Source organism: Phyllostomus discolor, chromosome 4 (assembly GCF_004126475.2).
Source record: "Phyllostomus discolor isolate MPI-MPIP mPhyDis1 chromosome 4, mPhyDis1.pri.v3, whole genome shotgun sequence".
Classification (NCBI taxonomy): Eukaryota; Metazoa; Chordata; class Mammalia; order Chiroptera; family Phyllostomidae; genus Phyllostomus; species Phyllostomus discolor.
In genome coordinates, this window is record NC_040906.2 from 202,731,347 (window position 1) to 202,747,896 (window position 16,550).

General features: G+C 50.0%; 1 protein-coding gene across 1 annotated transcript in view; it reads left to right on the forward strand.

Annotated features, from left to right (window-relative positions):
- The first annotated feature begins 11,538 nt into the window (after window positions 1-11,538).
- The window catches only part of ARID1B (AT-rich interaction domain 1B), a 395,196-nt gene continuing 390,184 nt past the window's right edge, over window positions 11,539-16,550 (forward strand). Inside the window, 1 exon segment of the mRNA XM_028508460.2 lies at window positions 11,539-13,834. Within this exon segment, the coding sequence (XP_028364261.2) occupies window positions 12,077-13,834 (1,758 nt within the window). The 5' untranslated portion in view covers window positions 11,539-12,076.

Sequence of the window (16,550 nt, forward strand, 5' to 3'; positions counted from 1 at the left end):
AAAAGAAAAAAGAAATGGGATTCATCAGGGATGACGTCACAGAGCACGCAAGTAGTGAGCCAGACCCTGGAGGGAGTGGCTGGACAGTCAAGGCAATGAAGGGCACAAAGGCACGGAGAAAACAGGCAAAAATTGTATTGGGGCAGAGAGGACATCACCTTGACCAAGGCAGGGCTGTCGCCAGGGTCACCATGGCGGGCGGGCGGGCCGGCCACAGGGAAGGAAAGGAACAGGGACACCTCAGCTTTAGGGAGTTGATAGCAAGGAGGTGAAAAAACTGGTGAAGAAAAAGGAGAAAGCATCAAAGAAGCTTCAGGCTAGAATGGTCTCAGGAAAGTCAGAGGAAAGAAAAAATAATTTTGAAACTTAAAGAGCCATCAGAGTAGCCACAAACTGGTCTATTTGCCTCCCTCTATAGATAAGGAAGTTGTCTTTTTTTTTTTAAGATTTTATTTATTTATTTTTAGAGAGGGAAGGGAGGGAGATAGAGAGAGAGAGAGAAACATCAATGTGTGGTTGCTGGGGGTCATGGACTGCAATCCAGGCATGTGCCTTGGCTGGGAACCGAACCTGCGACACTTTGGTTCATAGCCCACGCTCAATCCACTGAGCTACGCCAGCCAGGGCTAGGAAGTTGTCTTTACCAGTATGTGCTGCTTCTAGGTCCAAGATTCTGTCCTATGTCCCAGGAACTCCTATCCCCGCCACACTCCCGAGTCTTTTCATTCTTACTTGGCCTTTAGGAGAACGTGGATGACCTCAACAGACCTCCTGCCGCAGCTTTGAGAAGCAGGAGTGGAGTGAACATCCCAGAGCACCTTGCTTCAGACTCACATGTATGTTTTCCTAAAGGTGAAAGCAGAGGAAAGTCAAGAAAGGACGTGAGGGTTATCCTTGAAGAAAGAATTCATTAGAAATTCCAGACGAAACATTTTCAGTGGCCAGGTTGAGGTTAGAAATCATAATAAGACAAGGATTATAAAATACAATGGAGGCAGGCGGATCAACTGTCCAGGGAATTTATCCATGGAAGGTTAGCAAGAAAGGTTATTCTAAAGTTTTAACCTTGAACCTAAAATTTTTATGACTTCCATGAATTACTCTAGCCTAGTTAGTGATAAATGTGTCAATGGATAATAAGTTGCAACATTGTTTTTTTCCAGATGAGTAGTGTTTCTTTCTAGTAACAGTGTGTCTATGTCTAGAAGCCTCTGGTTTTCTTGTCCTCCCATCTCTCCCTCCCCCCCCCCCCCCCCGCCCCGGTCCAATTTCTTCCTTCCTTCTCCATCCCCTTCTCCACTGCCCCAACCTGAGTGAGGCAAATTCTCGACTCCATACACCCATCCATCCTTGTTGCAGCCAAAGGGACTCATGTGGCCCCAAGAGCAGGGGTGGGGGGAGGGGTGTAGGTGGGGGAGGGGGGTCCAGAGGCCAGCAGTTCCCCTCCCTTCTCCCTTCCCCCAAGCCTCAGTGCCAGTGTCCTTTTGCCATGGAGAGGATTCATTGTGACTTCCAAAGGAAACATGCTCCATGTCATCCACTGTGCTATCTGGCTGCAAGATCATGGGATGACCCAGCCTGGAAAAGCGCCCCCAGACTGTGTCCCCCTACCACTCCCCCACCCCAGGTGGGTGCCTAGCTCCATCTCCCAAGGGTCCCCTGTACACGGCAATGACAAATCCTGGGACCTCCACCTTTACAAAGTGGGTTGAGGATGCCAAGTCTGACCTGTTAGGCTGAAAAGAAAAACCTTTTCAACATTTCGGTATGTTTTTCTTTTCATAGTTTCGCCCATTCGTATGCAGGGCTGGTTGTGAGGGGACCTTGCGCAGGAGCTAGAACTTGACCCCAGCATCGCGGCTTCCCCATTCCCTGTGGGGTCCCCTGCTGCAGCTGGTCTGCCCTCCGGGTCTCACATCCTCTTCGTCTCCTCTGCTTCCGCCTCAGCACCAGGTGCGGCAAAATCAGGCTCACAGTGGCTCGTATGGAGCACAATGCAGTAGTTAATGAGCAAGAATACAAGAATAACCTCTGTGTTTTTTTGTTTTTGTATTCACAACTGTAAAGCTGCTTTCGCCCCACCCTGTGTATGCATAGTAAGGTGTAAAATGACTGGCAAAAGCTCAGGGTATTACTTGTTAGAAGCACATTGGTATTTTGACAGGGTACAAAGCCCTTAGAGAAAGGAATACATCCATAATTTTTTTAAATAAAGTTTTAGTTTTTAATTTTTTAAAAGATTGTATTTATTTATTTATTTTAGAGAGGAAAGGGAGGGAGAAAAAGAGAGAGAGAAACGTCAATGTGCGGTTGCTGGGGGCCATGGCCTGCAACCCAGGCATGTGCCCTGACTGGGAATCGAACCTGCGATGCCTAGTTCGCAGCCCACGCTCAATCCACTGAGCTACACCAGCCAGGGCCACATCCATAAATCTTTTTTTTAGAAAGGGAATTAATTTTTTAAAAGATTTTATTTATTTATTTTTAGAGAGGGGAAGAGAGAGAGAGAGAGAGAGACATCAATGTGCGGTTGCTGGGGGCCGTGGCCGGCAACCTAGGCATGTGCCCTGACTGGGAATCAAACCTGTGATGCCTAGTTCGCAGCCTGTGCTCAATCCACTGAGCTACCCCAGCCAGGGCTATAAATCTTGATGGAGAAATTTTAATTAAGTAGCAGGAGAAATGTCTAGGGTTGGATGGAGGACACCTGGTCTTCCTGAAATCACAGGGCAGACACCCATTCTACTTAGAAACACACACACACACACACACACACACACACACACCTTGCCTATTTAATCCCAGGCAATAAGGGAAATGCTTCACTTATACTCTCATTTACTTCTCCCCCCGACCCCCGACTCACGCAGGGTAGATATTTGGTGTTGCACACACATCCTGCTACACAGAGAAGTTAAGAACATTGCCTGGACCTGCACAGCCCACACGTGTGGGACTGGACGCGAGTCCCACGCCTATGGACCAGGAAGCCCCAGCGGGGAACGCCCTCTCCATGTGGTGGGAAGGGGTCAGCGGCCGGCCTGCTGGGCTGCTTAGTTAGGGCAGGTATGGAGCTTTAAAGATCGTTTCTCCCAAGTCATCTTCAAGAGCCGCCTTAGTCATCTTTGTTTTCCTCCAAACTGCCCGGAGTTTGTGTGCGTCATCCCTGCAATGCTGTGCCCCAAATGGAACACGCTGGCCGGGTCTATTTTCATTTTTCAGCTTGTGTAGGATATATAAAAAAAAAAAATAAACAGCATATGGTGAAAAGTTAATGAGATTTAAAAAAAAATAAGTTCACTTAAAATAATCCACGGGCTTTTCTACATGTGTTCTTGGTCTGGTTTCAAAAACCACAGGAGTTTTTACTATGCTTCAGAAAAAGGGTGAATATTTGCATAGTTTCTGTCGGGGTCAGTGGGAAACCAATTTCACAGAATCAGCACTAATAATCATGTTTATAAACAAGTGCTACATTAAGCTAGTGCAGACTGGGACGTACTGTGGTGTGCCCCAGCGTTCCACGTGTTCCATGCAACCTTGCCACGCTCCCCGGCTACCAATCTCGGGCCCACAGGATCCTCCTTCAGCCAACAAGTGTCAGGAAGTCTTCCCCAGAGAGGAAGATGGGAAAAATCAGACAGCTTCTGAGAGTAGCCCTCTGAACTTATGTTACCATGATAGATAGAACCCACCTCGTAAGAAAAATGTTCTACACCTTGGAAACCAATAAAAAAAAAAGGAAGTTGAAAATCTTGTCTTTATTTTCAAGGAGGAGGGCATGCAAAGTTATTGTTGCTCAAGCTACTGGAGTTCTTTGCATCCAAAGAAACAATTAATTTGAAGATGCACATAAATCATTTTATTTGCATGATTGTGTTTAGCCACAAAGTTCTCCTGATAATTGAGTGCTAAAAGCTCACTGTGTGCGTCCAGGATTGTTCTGAGTGTTGTGGGAGATGCAAGAGAAATGGAAGGGAGGGGCTTTGTCCTTAAGGCACTGCAAATCCCGCTGGTGAGAGGTGAGGTCTTTGATAAAATAAAAATGGTATCAGACACTTCCTTTGTGCCAGACACTGTGCTCAAAGCTTTGCAGGGATTATTCCATTTAATCCCCAGAAGCCCAATGCTGTAGGAAATATACAGGGGGAAATGCAGGCTTGAGAGGTTTATGGAACTCTCAAAGAGCTGTTGTGAGAAGTATATGAGAAACTATAATGCACTGTATCAGCTGGGCTTAGATTTTGTTTCCTACTGACAAAGAGGGGGAAACTCCCCAAACCAAACATAGCAAACAAAACAAAACAAAACAAAACAGAAACAAAACAGTAGCTTAAACAGATAGAAGTTCATTTTTCTCTTTCATAAACCAAGTCCAGACACGCAACCGAGCCAGCAGTGCAGCTGCCCTTAGAACAGGGACACACCTACCAGCAAAGGATGCAGGAAATACAGACACTTTTTTATGGGTGGTCATGTGCCTGCTAAAAATGAGGGCTTCTCTTTCCAAAGGTGAGGAGAACAGATGTTGCGTTAGGCGACTTGTTTCTCCACCATATGCATGCAAAGTGCCGGGCGCAGGACAAACACAATAAATGTTAAGTAATAATAGTTATAAAACTCAAAGCAGCCTCCACTGTGGCTTGGTTTATTGATTAAATACGCCTGGTGCCTGAGGTTCCTCCTTTTTCCAGACCGTGTCCTGTGCCTGAATGGGGAACTGAGCGGGCAAGGGGGGCGAGCGGGGTGCTGCACACACTGGCAGCATTGACCTCCAGGGCGTGCCTCTTCCTCCTCCTGCAGACGGTGGAGGTGGGAGGTGGGGTGCCCTAAAGTTTGCACCTGTGGAAAGGTGGCTGAAAGCCCAGTTACGATGCCAAACAAGGACACTGCCCAGGCCTGGGCGTTTCGAAGGCCAGGCCTCTGTGTTTTTTTTCCTCCCATGCAAATGATAGCTCTGCATTGTGGCAAATGGGAAGGAGCGGAGCGGGCAGCCCTACTGCCTAATGTCAGGGGGCAAGCAGGCGCCCTGGACTGAGGCAGCCAAGTGTGACCCTGCTGGGGCTGTGCAAACAGGAGGCCCCGGGAAGGGGGGGCTGGTTGTGAGTCATGAGTTGGTTGTTTTGACTGAGCGGCTTCATTTGTTTCAGAGAGTTTTCCATGGATCATCTCAGTCTCCCCAATTCCTGGGTCAGAGGCTCCCTGGGTCACAAAATATTTGCACTCTATGCATTTGGGGAGTTGCTCTCGCCTTCTTTTTTTTTTTTTTTTTTTTTAAGATTTTATTTGTTTATTTTTAGAGTGGAAGGGAGGGGGATAGACAGAGAGAGAGAGAAACATCGATATGCGGTTGCTGGGGGTTATGGCCTGCAACCCAGGCACGTACCCTGGCTGAGAACCGAACCTGGGACACTTTTCCAGTCCGCGCTCAATCCACTGAGCTACGCCAGCCAGGGCTGCTCTCGCCTTCTTAAAACGTCTAAGGAAGTTGTCTTTAGGTTTAGGATTCTGTGACCAGCAGACTCGGTTTCTTGGAGCAGGGGTGGACAGGCAGGGTAAGTGCGGAGGGTGCACAGGACGGTAGGGAGAAATGCTGGTGTTTCCGGCGGTTCCGTACCCTGGTTTGGGCCGGGAAGAGCTGGGAAGGAGAAGGAGGTGAGAGGGAGACCTGGGTCCTTCCGCGTCCTTACCCCCATGTCCAACCCATGACCAAGGCCTTCCACGTCGCCTCCTCACGGCCTGTCCCGGGGAGGGCCGCTGGCGGCAGGCACGGTGCTTTGTGCAGGCCAGAAGCAGGCATCCACCTTCCGGCAGGCTCGGCCCCGTGCCAGGCCCCGGTGAGTGGTGGGTCGGGCTCTGGATCCGTCTCGTCTGTCTCTTTGGACCGGAGCCTTGAGTGGTGACAGATTCCTTGGAGTCAGGTCCCGTGTCTCAGGCCCGTGGCCCCTCCTGCACCATCCACCTCCACCATCTCTCTGCTCTTACTCCGACTAGGCGCTATCGTGACAGATAACGAGGAGGCCCCTTTGCAAAAGAGCCTCAGATTTAGACTTCGGTGTGGTTGCCCAGTAAGTGTATACATTTATTCCTGCAGATGCAACGACTAGATGAAAAGATGTTCATCGTATTATTTGTTTTTAAACTTGTGATCTAGTAACAGACCACACAGCCTGTGGGGCACTATGAATTCACTGAAATAAACCCTCATTATTCTGCGAAAAGCACACTTGCATTGTATTATTGGGATGGAATACATTATGCTAAACATGTAAACATTACAATAATTTTATGACCCTTATTATAATACAATAACATACTGGGATCCTCAATAAACGAAGGGTACCAGGCCTTCCTGGCCCGAGGCCTGAGCCCAGACGCCTGGGACCTGATCCCCACTCTGACTGCTGTCTGCTCTGGCTCTTCCTCTCTCCCCAACAGCCGGTGGGGCTCTGTGACCACCCAGGGCCGGCGACGGCGGCAGCCCCCTGCCGAAACGCTGCAGGTCCTCCCCACGGCTCTTGGAACTCAGACTCCGAGGGAGCTGGGCCTGCGGAGGCCCCACCTCCGCTGCCTCCGCCTCCCAGGCCGCTGGCCCAGCCTCCCCGCCCCCCCACCCCCCGCGGGCCTCCTGCTGTCCGGGATGCCCTTTCCCTTCTTTCCCTGGTTGGTTTCTCTTCATTTTTCAGTTCCCAGCCCAACCCACATTTCCTCCGGGAAGCCCGGTCCGCAGCCCCTGGTCTGCGTCAGGCCTCTCTGATTATTTCCCTCGTGGAGTTCTGATCTTTTCTTCAGAAGGGGCAACCTCCACACGGTTACATTTTGCATTAACTAGTGTGATCCTCTGAGTCATGTCCAGCAGGCAGGCTCAACGCAGTAAGTTAACTTTCATTCTTCACTGTCGTGGCTGCCGAGCCAAGTGAGTGAATGGGAGGCCCCCCCCTCTCAGCGGCTCCCTGTGGGTCACGCTTTGGGAGGGGGAGCTTCCACACGCGGGCCTTGGGAACTCAGAGGTGCCGGGGGTCCCCGCCCACCACATTTCAATTCCTACGGGAACCTGTCACAGTGTGGAACTTTCCTTAAAGCTAGGGAGAGAAAATCACGTGTAACTACTTGGGCATTGTCAGAAGAATGCACTGATAAGCGAACTCCTCAATGAAACTGTCATTTTGTGTTAAAAAGAAAAAAAAAGAGAAAACTATGTAACAAGTCCTTTGGCCCTTCCCAGAACAATCGGACAGCTGTCAATCCAATCATTGACTGGTAAAGGTGCCCATGGATTCTCTGAGTGAATCAGAGGCAAGGCAATTGAATATAAGCCGGGTGAAATAAAAGGCATGAATGTAATATAGTCATGCACGAGTTGTTTGGAACTTACTGTGCTTGATCTCTTAGAAGTTTATGTGTACTATGAAGCAATCAATCACATATGAAAAAACCCCCAAAAGCCCCTACAATAAGTCACTGAGATCCTTCCAGAAAACTGAGGTGACCAGCCCTCTAAGGGACTTCCTCTGTGTTCTTGTTATGTGTGACCTCGAACATGGTCCCTTCTCATGTGTTTATATTTTTGAGGAACTAGAGTGGAATTATCTATGAGGTGTCTTTATGCAAGCAGCAGGGTATCAGTGACAGAAGCTGTATCCATGATTACACGACATAACTATAGGAGAGAATGCACTAATAGGTACTCAATACGTGATTCTGATGATGGCAAAATGAATAATGACAATACTGGGAATAAAATGAGAGATGCCATTGAACACATATTTGTCTAAAAGTTATAGGCAATTTCTAAACAGGGCTGTAATAAAAAGTATTTATTATGCAGCATTCAAAACGTGGGCAGTCTGCGCACTATTCTAGAATGTGAGGTGTTGCTTCATTTGTTTCACTGGTACTACTATGTCTCTAGCGGCTTGGGAGCGACAGTTAGGAGTCTTCACGTGGCGTGCGTTTGACTTCAGGTTCTGAACGTCTAGCCCCAACCGTGGTGGGTTCCCAGTGCCAGGGCAGAGCCATCCAAGGCTATGGGTCAGGGCTGGGTGCCTGCAAGGGCAGCTGACGAGGCACAAAGGGGAGGATGTTGGGTGCAGTCTGAGTCTGCTGGTTGGCGGGTCAAGTCCTCGATGCTTCAGGGAGCTAGCTGTTTGCTGCCCCTACTGGGGCCAAGATCAAGGTAGTGTTTACCTTGCTCATTCTCAGGGGATGCCACAAAGTAGACTTTAGATAAATTTGTTGAATGAATCAGTGTTTTCCCCCCATCAAGGTGTATCATCCCCACCCTAAGATTCTTCCTGAGTACAATAGAGCTATTTATTGATCATCAGAGTCCCCAATATTGATTCAAACTATTTGCTTAGGTTCTTAAAAATCCTAATTGTTTTGCACCCTAAACTTATGGACCACTGTGAATTTACATAGTTGTTTCAGGTCAAATGGTATATCCCGAATCTTGCATTTACTTAGTTACTCGCTGCTAACGTCTAAATCGGGGAAGTGAAAAGGACAATTGTTTAGTGCTTTTTAAAGTCCCTGACCAGGATCAGTAGGGAAATCCCATTAGCTCCATTCAGTGCGTTTCTCATAAATGTAAAAGGAGAGCAAGTATCCAAAGCCTTGTTCTTTAATAGTTCTGATTTTGGAAAACCTTGACAGGGCTTTATTCTAAATTGCTTCCAAATTATGTAATGAATACTGAGGAATATGATGGGTAGTGAATCATAAATAGTTTCACTGTTATTGAAAAAAATAACCGGGACAGTAAAAGCGGACTAATCTGAGAGCCAACAGTATGATGGGCTCCTTCCGAGGAGGCAAAAAGAAGAGAAACTCGGGCATTCTCCGACGGCCACCTGGCCCAGTCCTCTGTAAGTGGACAAGCCAGACAGGTTTTTATTCAGTGGCCTAGAACTTATTCAAAGGGAGCTGTTATTTGAATATTATTTTTTTTTTATATCGCTAAAACGAACAAGCCCTTTTCATGGCAAGAAGGAATGTTTAACAAAACACTGGGTGACCTGCTGGCCAAACCCCAGGGCGGGCGGCTACCTGTGGGAGGGCGGTCTGCTGGGGGCGGCTTTCCCGGCCTTCACCCCTGTGGCTTCTCTGTGGTGAGGTCAACTTACTCAAGTTGTCACCATGGTTTGCAACTCAGGCAAGAGGTGTAAAAACCGGGAATTCATTAGGAAAAACCAATGTGGTGATTTCCACTACCTTTTCCTCAAAAGAGAAAATAATACAGAACTGCCACCCAGGATAACGGTGGTAAGTGGCAGTAGAAATTAGGATCTACGGTTCAGACTGTAGTTTTGTGAGACATGAACCCACTTCATCACTTTCTGATGGACCCCTGACGATGGCCAGTTTGTGGATCAAGTCCTGGGTTTTTAAATGCAACTTATAAGAGGCCTTAATTTTGTTTCCCAGGAAGGGGTGTATGCAAAGTGTAGGTCAAATCAACAGAAGCCGACTACATATCTTCAGCAAGGAAGCCTATAGACAGGTATTTGAGCTTTCTCTCTGTGTTTTAAAGACAAAACCGGGTCCTGCCGGCTTTGTGTGGCGGCTTCCCTCACAGACTGCAGTGCCTTCTGTCTGCGTGAGGGTGTGGCATCTGCCACCGGGGAGGAGGAACTGGCATGTGTCGCCTTGTAGAGCAGGCTGACTTCATTGTGCTGGGGCCTCCGTTCCACAGTCTCCGAGTTCCTGTCTTCTAGATGACTCGCTGGAGCAAACGGATCAAAGGAGATTTTGACGTACATACTTGTTTATTTCTTAGTTGCATGATTTTTCTATATGAAATAATCTTTTAAGGAAACGGGATGGAGCTGAAGTTGGTGACTCATTTTCCCTTTTAGAATTAGTTGTAAAAGTAAGCCAGAAATGTGGCTACTCTTGTAGGAACTGACTGATATATTTTATGAGTTTGAAAAAAAAAGTACTTTTATGCCTGTATGTATATTTTAGTTTGACTCTAAATGTCTAAAATCAGAAATATGTAACTGATTTGAGAATGTATGTATGTACACACACAACATATAGTTATATTTACATAAGAACTTAAACATTCAACTTATGTGGTTTAATGCATATAATTGGTATGCACTGTATTTGCCCATCTAAAGGGAGAAAATCCAAAAGAAAAACCGTCAAAAAGTCATGCTAACAAAGATGTAGTATTCCCTTGGCAAAAACTGATGATTTGGCAGGTATTCACCTGACAGGTTTGTTATTCTCGCTCACACAGGGAGATATGACCCTGGTTTCCCGTGGTTTTTCTAGAATCCCAACGTGTCCTTTCTCCGCCCTACAGTGACCCCTGGGTGTGCACTGATGCCCCTCCCCCAATTAGTCACCGGTTTTCCCCATCTATCCTGTCCTAGTGAATCAAGTAACATTTACAGTTGGTCAAGCAAACCAAAATATAACCGCTGCACTTGAAATAAACTCAAATAGTCTTTATGAAAAGCTGAAGGATGAAATCATTTTAGAAAACCACATTCTACCAAAATTGTGCCATATATATTGTACACATAAAAAACGAAAGCTCTGGCTTCAGAGCCTTCTCCCCATGAAAACTGAGTGCACACCAGTACAGCTGAGCTGCCACTGCTTAGGTTAAGGAGTCCTGCTGCTGGAGATATTCAAGGTGTTACTTGGTGATAAATGAACAACACACACTTAAAACATCATAAAGTGGTAAATCAACAGTTTCGTTTAAAGGACAAAGCACGAAACACTTCTACTCTAGGATTAGATAAAAACGGTTATTATTGGTCTCATGTTTATTAAATATAACAGTTTTTAGTTTGGCTTCAGGTTAGTTAGCAATGAACTCCTATCAAGAGGGTTAATTGTGGATATTAACCTCTGAAATACGGTGAAGGGCATCATATAGATTTATGAAGGTGTGAGATCAACCTTAGCTGTCACTATTTATGGCACCGATAGTTAAATTTCCATTTGCAAGCTGTTTGGAGCATAACACACCACTCTTCATACTCGAAGACTTTCCTTCCCGGAGAGAACAGACACACGTATTGCAAGAAAGACACTCCTTGGGGAATACTTGGAGCTTTCACAGATAAGCTTACACACATACATAAGGTGCCTTAAAAATAGCTATATTAACATCATCTTTGGGGCAGACGAAGTCAACTACAGACATTTATTGAGTACTTGCTGTGTGCACTTCGATTGTGGCCAACCTTCACTTAAACTCTCCTAATTTCCCAGTTTGAAGAAGTTGTGGGAATTAGACGCCGATGGCCCGAGATCAAGGCGGAGAGGCTAACATTCTGAAAAATTACATAACTCCTGGGAGAGGCAGCGCTCTTGCACACATTGCCCAATATTTTCTTTCTCCGCCGGCTCCTCGTCACCTTTGAAGCCAGCAGACAACTTTGTTCCCTAGCCCTTCTCCCTCTTTTGTCTGCTCGTCAGACTCGTTTTCCACCTTTGTACCGTTCCTTTTAGACGTGAAAACAAACACGCGAACGCCCGGTTGGCAAGGAGACGGAGGCACGAGGGGAAAGTGCAGCCTAGAGCAGCCCCAGGCCGCCGCGCTCGCGGCGCCGGCCGAGCCGGCCCTCGGCCCCGGCCCCGGCCGCTGGGTGTGGGTGAGGATGCGCCCCGGCGGGCGGCGGGCGCAGGACCGGGAGGGCGGCGGCGGCAGGCGGCGGCGGCCCGCCGAGTCCAGTCCGCGTTTTGCGAGTGCACGCGAGTAATCAGAGAGAAGTGGATAATAGTTGCTCGGGCTCGCTCGGCTCCCTCTCATGCCGTGCTGGGCCCGATCGGCTCAGCCAGTCGTGTATTTACCCATATCCGGGTTAGAGAGGAAAAAAGTTTTCATTTAAACCTGAACTCAAAACTTTCACCGTGAAATCACACAGCGGGAGCAGGCCCAGACCGTAAGGCGTGACTCCCGGTTCGGCTCCGGCGGGGCCTTCGGAGGGGGAGGGGGCTCGCTCGATCCCCATCGGGGCGTGTGGATGCGCACAGGAGGGGCCGCGGACTAAAAAGTGGGTTTTATTGTCTCCCCCCGCCCCCCGCCCGGCCTCGCCACGCCGCGGCGATCATGGCCGCGCGGGCAGCAGCGGCAGCGGCGTCGCGGGCGGGCAGCGGCGAGCGGCGGGCGCCCCCCGGGCCGCGGCCGGCGCCCGGGGCCCGGGACCTGGAGGCGGGGACGCGCGGCGCGGCGGCGGCGGCGGCCCCGGGACCCATGCTGGGGGGCAGCGGCGGCGACGGCCTGAACAGTGTGCACCACCACCCCCTGCACCCCCGTCACGAACTGAACATGGCCCATCACGCGAGCGCGGCCGCCGCCGCCAGCTCTAACAGCGCCAAGAGCGGCGGATCCGAGGCGGCTCTCAAGGAGGGTGGAAGCGCCGCCGCGCTGTCCTCCGCCTCCTCCGCGGCGTCCTCCTCTTCCTCCGCGTCGGGCCCGGGCTCGGCCATGGAGACGGGGCTGCTCCCCAACCACACACTGAAAACCGTTGGCGAGGCCCCCTCCGCGCCGCCCCACCAGCAGCACCACCACCACCATGCCCACCACCACCACCACCATGCCCACCACCTCCACCACCACCACCACGCACTACAGCAGCAGCTAAACCAGTTCCAGCAGCAGCAGCAGCAGCAGCAACAGCAGCAGCAGCAGCAGCAACATCCCATTTCCAACAACAACAGCCTCGGCGGCGCGGGCGGCGGCGCGGCGCAGCCCGGTCCCGACATGGAGCAGCCGCAACATGGAGGCGCCAAGGACAGCGCCGCGGGCAGCCAGGCCGACCCCCCAGGCCAGCCTCTGCTGAGCAAGCCGGGCGAGGAGGAGGACGACGCGCCGCCCAAGATGGGGGAGCCGGCGGGCGGCCGCTACGAGCACCCGGGCCTGGGCGCCCTGGGCGCGCAGCAGCAGCAGCCGCCGCCGCCCGTCGCCGTGCCCGGGGGCGGCGGCGGCGGCGGCGGCGGCCCGGCGGCCGTCTCGGAGTTTAATAATTACTACGGCAGCGCGGCCCCTGCGAGCGGCGGCCCCGGCGGCCGCGCCGGGCCTTGCTTTGATCAACATGGCGGACAACAAAGCCCCGGGATGGGGATGATGCACTCCGCCTCGGCCGCCGCCGGGGCCCCCGGCAGCATGGACCCCCTGCAGAACTCCCACGAAGGGTACCCCAGCAGCCAGTACAACCATTATCCGGGCTACAGCCGGCCCGGCGCGGGCGGCGGCGGCGGCGGAGGCGGAGGCGGAGGAGGAGGAGGCAGCGGAGGAGGAGGAGGAGGAGGAGGAGGAGCAGCAGCAGGAGCGGGAGCTGTGGCGGCGGCGGCCGCGGCGGCGGCAGCAGCAGCAGCAGGAGGCGGCGGCGGCGGCTATGGGGGCTCGTCCTCGGGGTACGGGGTGCTGAACTCCCCCCGGCAGCAGGGCGGCGGCATGATGATGGGCCCCGGGGGCGGCGGGGCCGCGAGCCTCAGCAAGGCGGCCGCCGGCGCGGCGGCGGGGGGCTTCCAGCGCTTCGCCGGACAGAACCAGCACCCGTCGGGGGCCACGCCGACCCTCAACCAGCTGCTCACCTCGCCCAGCCCCATGATGAGGAGCTACAGCGGCAGCTACCCCGACTACAGCAGCCCCAGCGCGCCGCCGCCGCCGCCGCCGTCGCAGCCACAGTCCCAGGCGGCGGCGGGGGCGGCGGCGGGCGGCCAGCAGGCGGCCGCGGGCATGGGCTTGGGCAAGGACCTGGGCGCCCAGTACCCCGCCGCCAGCCCGGCCTGGGCGGCCGCGCAACAAAGGAGCCACCCGGCGATGAGCCCCGGCACCCCGGGCCCCAGCATGGGCAGATCCCAGGTAACCCCCGCGCCGGCCGGGCCTGCTTCCGCCGCGGCGGCCTCGGCGCGCGCCGCGAGCCCTAGTTTCTTTCTTTCCGCGGACTTTTTCCGCGTCTCGTGCCGGGGGAGGCGGGGGCGCGGCGCCCAAAGCCATCTTGAAGTCGCGGCCGCCTCTCTCCGAGGCCGGGGCGCGCACCGAGTTCGAGTGCGCGGCCCGGGGGGCCTGGCGAGGGGGTCTGGCCGAGGGCCGGGCCGGGCTGGGCGCGGGCACCGCCGGCGGCCGAGCACCCCGCCTCGCCACCCCACCCCAGGCCCGAGCCGCGCGCGCCGGAGCCGGGGACTGCGCCGCCTGGCAGCCGGGTGGGCGCCGGGGACGCTCGGGCGGCTTTTGTACCGAGATCGGCGCTCTGGCCGGCACGGTCGGGACGGGAAGAATATTGACCCCGTCGTCTCAGCGCCAACAATGAGCTTTAACTGGGGGAAAAGAATGAGGAACTTTGTCCTACCTCCAGCCACACACCACGTTCCCTCTTAGCTTCCAAGGTGAAGGAGGAAAAAAAATAGGTTAGCTTTGTGGCAGCCGAGTGTGCTTTTCGTAGTTATGCCCAGCCGTTCAGAGATACTCGATTTCGGTGTGAATGTTTGGTAGCAAAAATAATACCCAAACGTGCAACGATGAGGAGGTAGGGTATTCTAAAATATATCGATTCACTCCCGAGGATTGTTAGGAAATCCATTATTTGGCTCATGGGCTGCTCGAAAGGAGTCACCTTCAACAGATAGGCTGTTTTAAAGGAACACATTCCGGGCAAATTGAACTTATTTCGATCATGGATTAGGCATACATTTTATTCAGCAAGTCCAGGAACAGAGCAGACCAGTGAAAATTGATCTTTTTGGAACGGATTTATTTGGATTTTCTTTAATTCGCTGTCACCCGAGTCCTACAGCGTCGTTAGAAGTGTCCTGCAATCTTGCCGTTCCCTGCTCATAGGCTGAGCCTAAAGACTGACTTGATCTCCTTCGCAAGGTTTGGAATTTGAATTGTGGAGGTAAACTGGCTGTAATAGTCTCCAGACAGCTGCCTCTGAGTTGACATCTAATCTGCCATCTGATTGGCTCCCCTCTCACCATTGGGCATTTAGCACTGCTGATGTAAATAGAAGTGCTGAGCAGCACAGTCACAAAAATTCTTGCCACAAATAATATCTGAGCTCTATTACAAGCAGATGTAGGGTTGCATATTATTTAAAGCTTAAACGACTATGAATCATATTATCAATAAGAGGATTAACTACATAAAAAAAAAACAATACGCCTAGTGTCCAGTGTTGGGCATTTACAAAATTCAGATCTTTGAAAATGCTAACGTGGACATTGCATGTATCACATTCTTTAATTGCAGGGTGAGGATATGGTAGTTGAAAAATAATTAAGCCAATGATTTTTACCAATTTTTGGCTTTGTTAAGCTTTTATAAGTACCCTTTACAGATTAAACTGTGAGGAAAAATTGAATTATATCATTATAATTTAATGTGTAGTGAAAAGTTATGCTATTAAAAATTTCAAGATTCAGATATACAGTATCTTTTAGTGAGATTTAATTAGCTTTATAACAAGAGTGAGGCTACATTTATAGTAATTTGTGTTTTTAACAATTATGACCCTCTTAAGATGTTTGTGGATGAGGTGTTTTAGTTAGAATTGACATTATAGTGGAAAAAAAAAACGAAGTGAGAAAACCATAGAATTTTTGTAGACAATTAGTTAAAAGGGAAAAATGGATATTCTTGTGAAATACTAAAAATCATTTTATATTTTCTTCTGATTTGGAGACTACAGAAACACATCAATGACCTTTTTTCCCCCCCTTAATTATTTTGTTAGATTTCTGGGGATGTGAGTTCTGTATGAACTGCTTGCCCAGTGAACTAGGGAAACTATATTCCACACAAGTTGTGTTGGGTGTGTTTCTCCCAAATAATTTTTCTTTCATAGACTCCTTATTGCTATGAAAATTTAAAATATTTTAATCTATTGGAAAGTAATGACAGTGATTGTAATACATATTTTCACTCAGCTCATTTATGTGGAAAGGTGTATGTTAATGATAACCATACCTTAGAGGAAAAACTTGCCTGAGTGATGGAAAGACAGGCTTTAACTGATAATCATGTTGACTCTCAGGCTGAGGACATGGATGTCCACGGCTTTCAAATCTTTACTTAGTGGAGTTTTACTTTTAATGATAATAGATTTTTCCATTCTTGGTAGAAGATTTGTGATTTCTATTTTTATTTTTGATTTGCACAGGTTAAAAAAAGCATTGTAGAGAAACCTTGTGTAAATAAACCCACGTCATTAATTTTAAAAAGATTTGCTTTGTCAGCGTGCTTTTAAAGGGACAGTTTAAAATTCACATCTTTGCAAGCTAGAAACACAAGGATGAGAGAGGCAGATGTGGGTTCGTGTTACTTTAGAGTATTATTTCCTAATGGTACCAATCATTTTAAGTATTTTGTTTTCTTGGAATGAGAGTGAATCCATTAGGTCCTCAGTGTGACCCTTGGGAATAGCTTTTATATTTTTGAGGGGGAAGAAAAATGACAGGCATATGACCTAGATTCATAGATTTCTTTTTGGTGTCTAACTGTATAACGTGGGATGTGTCTTTTTATTATTTTTTCTTTTGGAGCACTAGTCTTACTTAGTATTTGTTATGGTAAATGACTA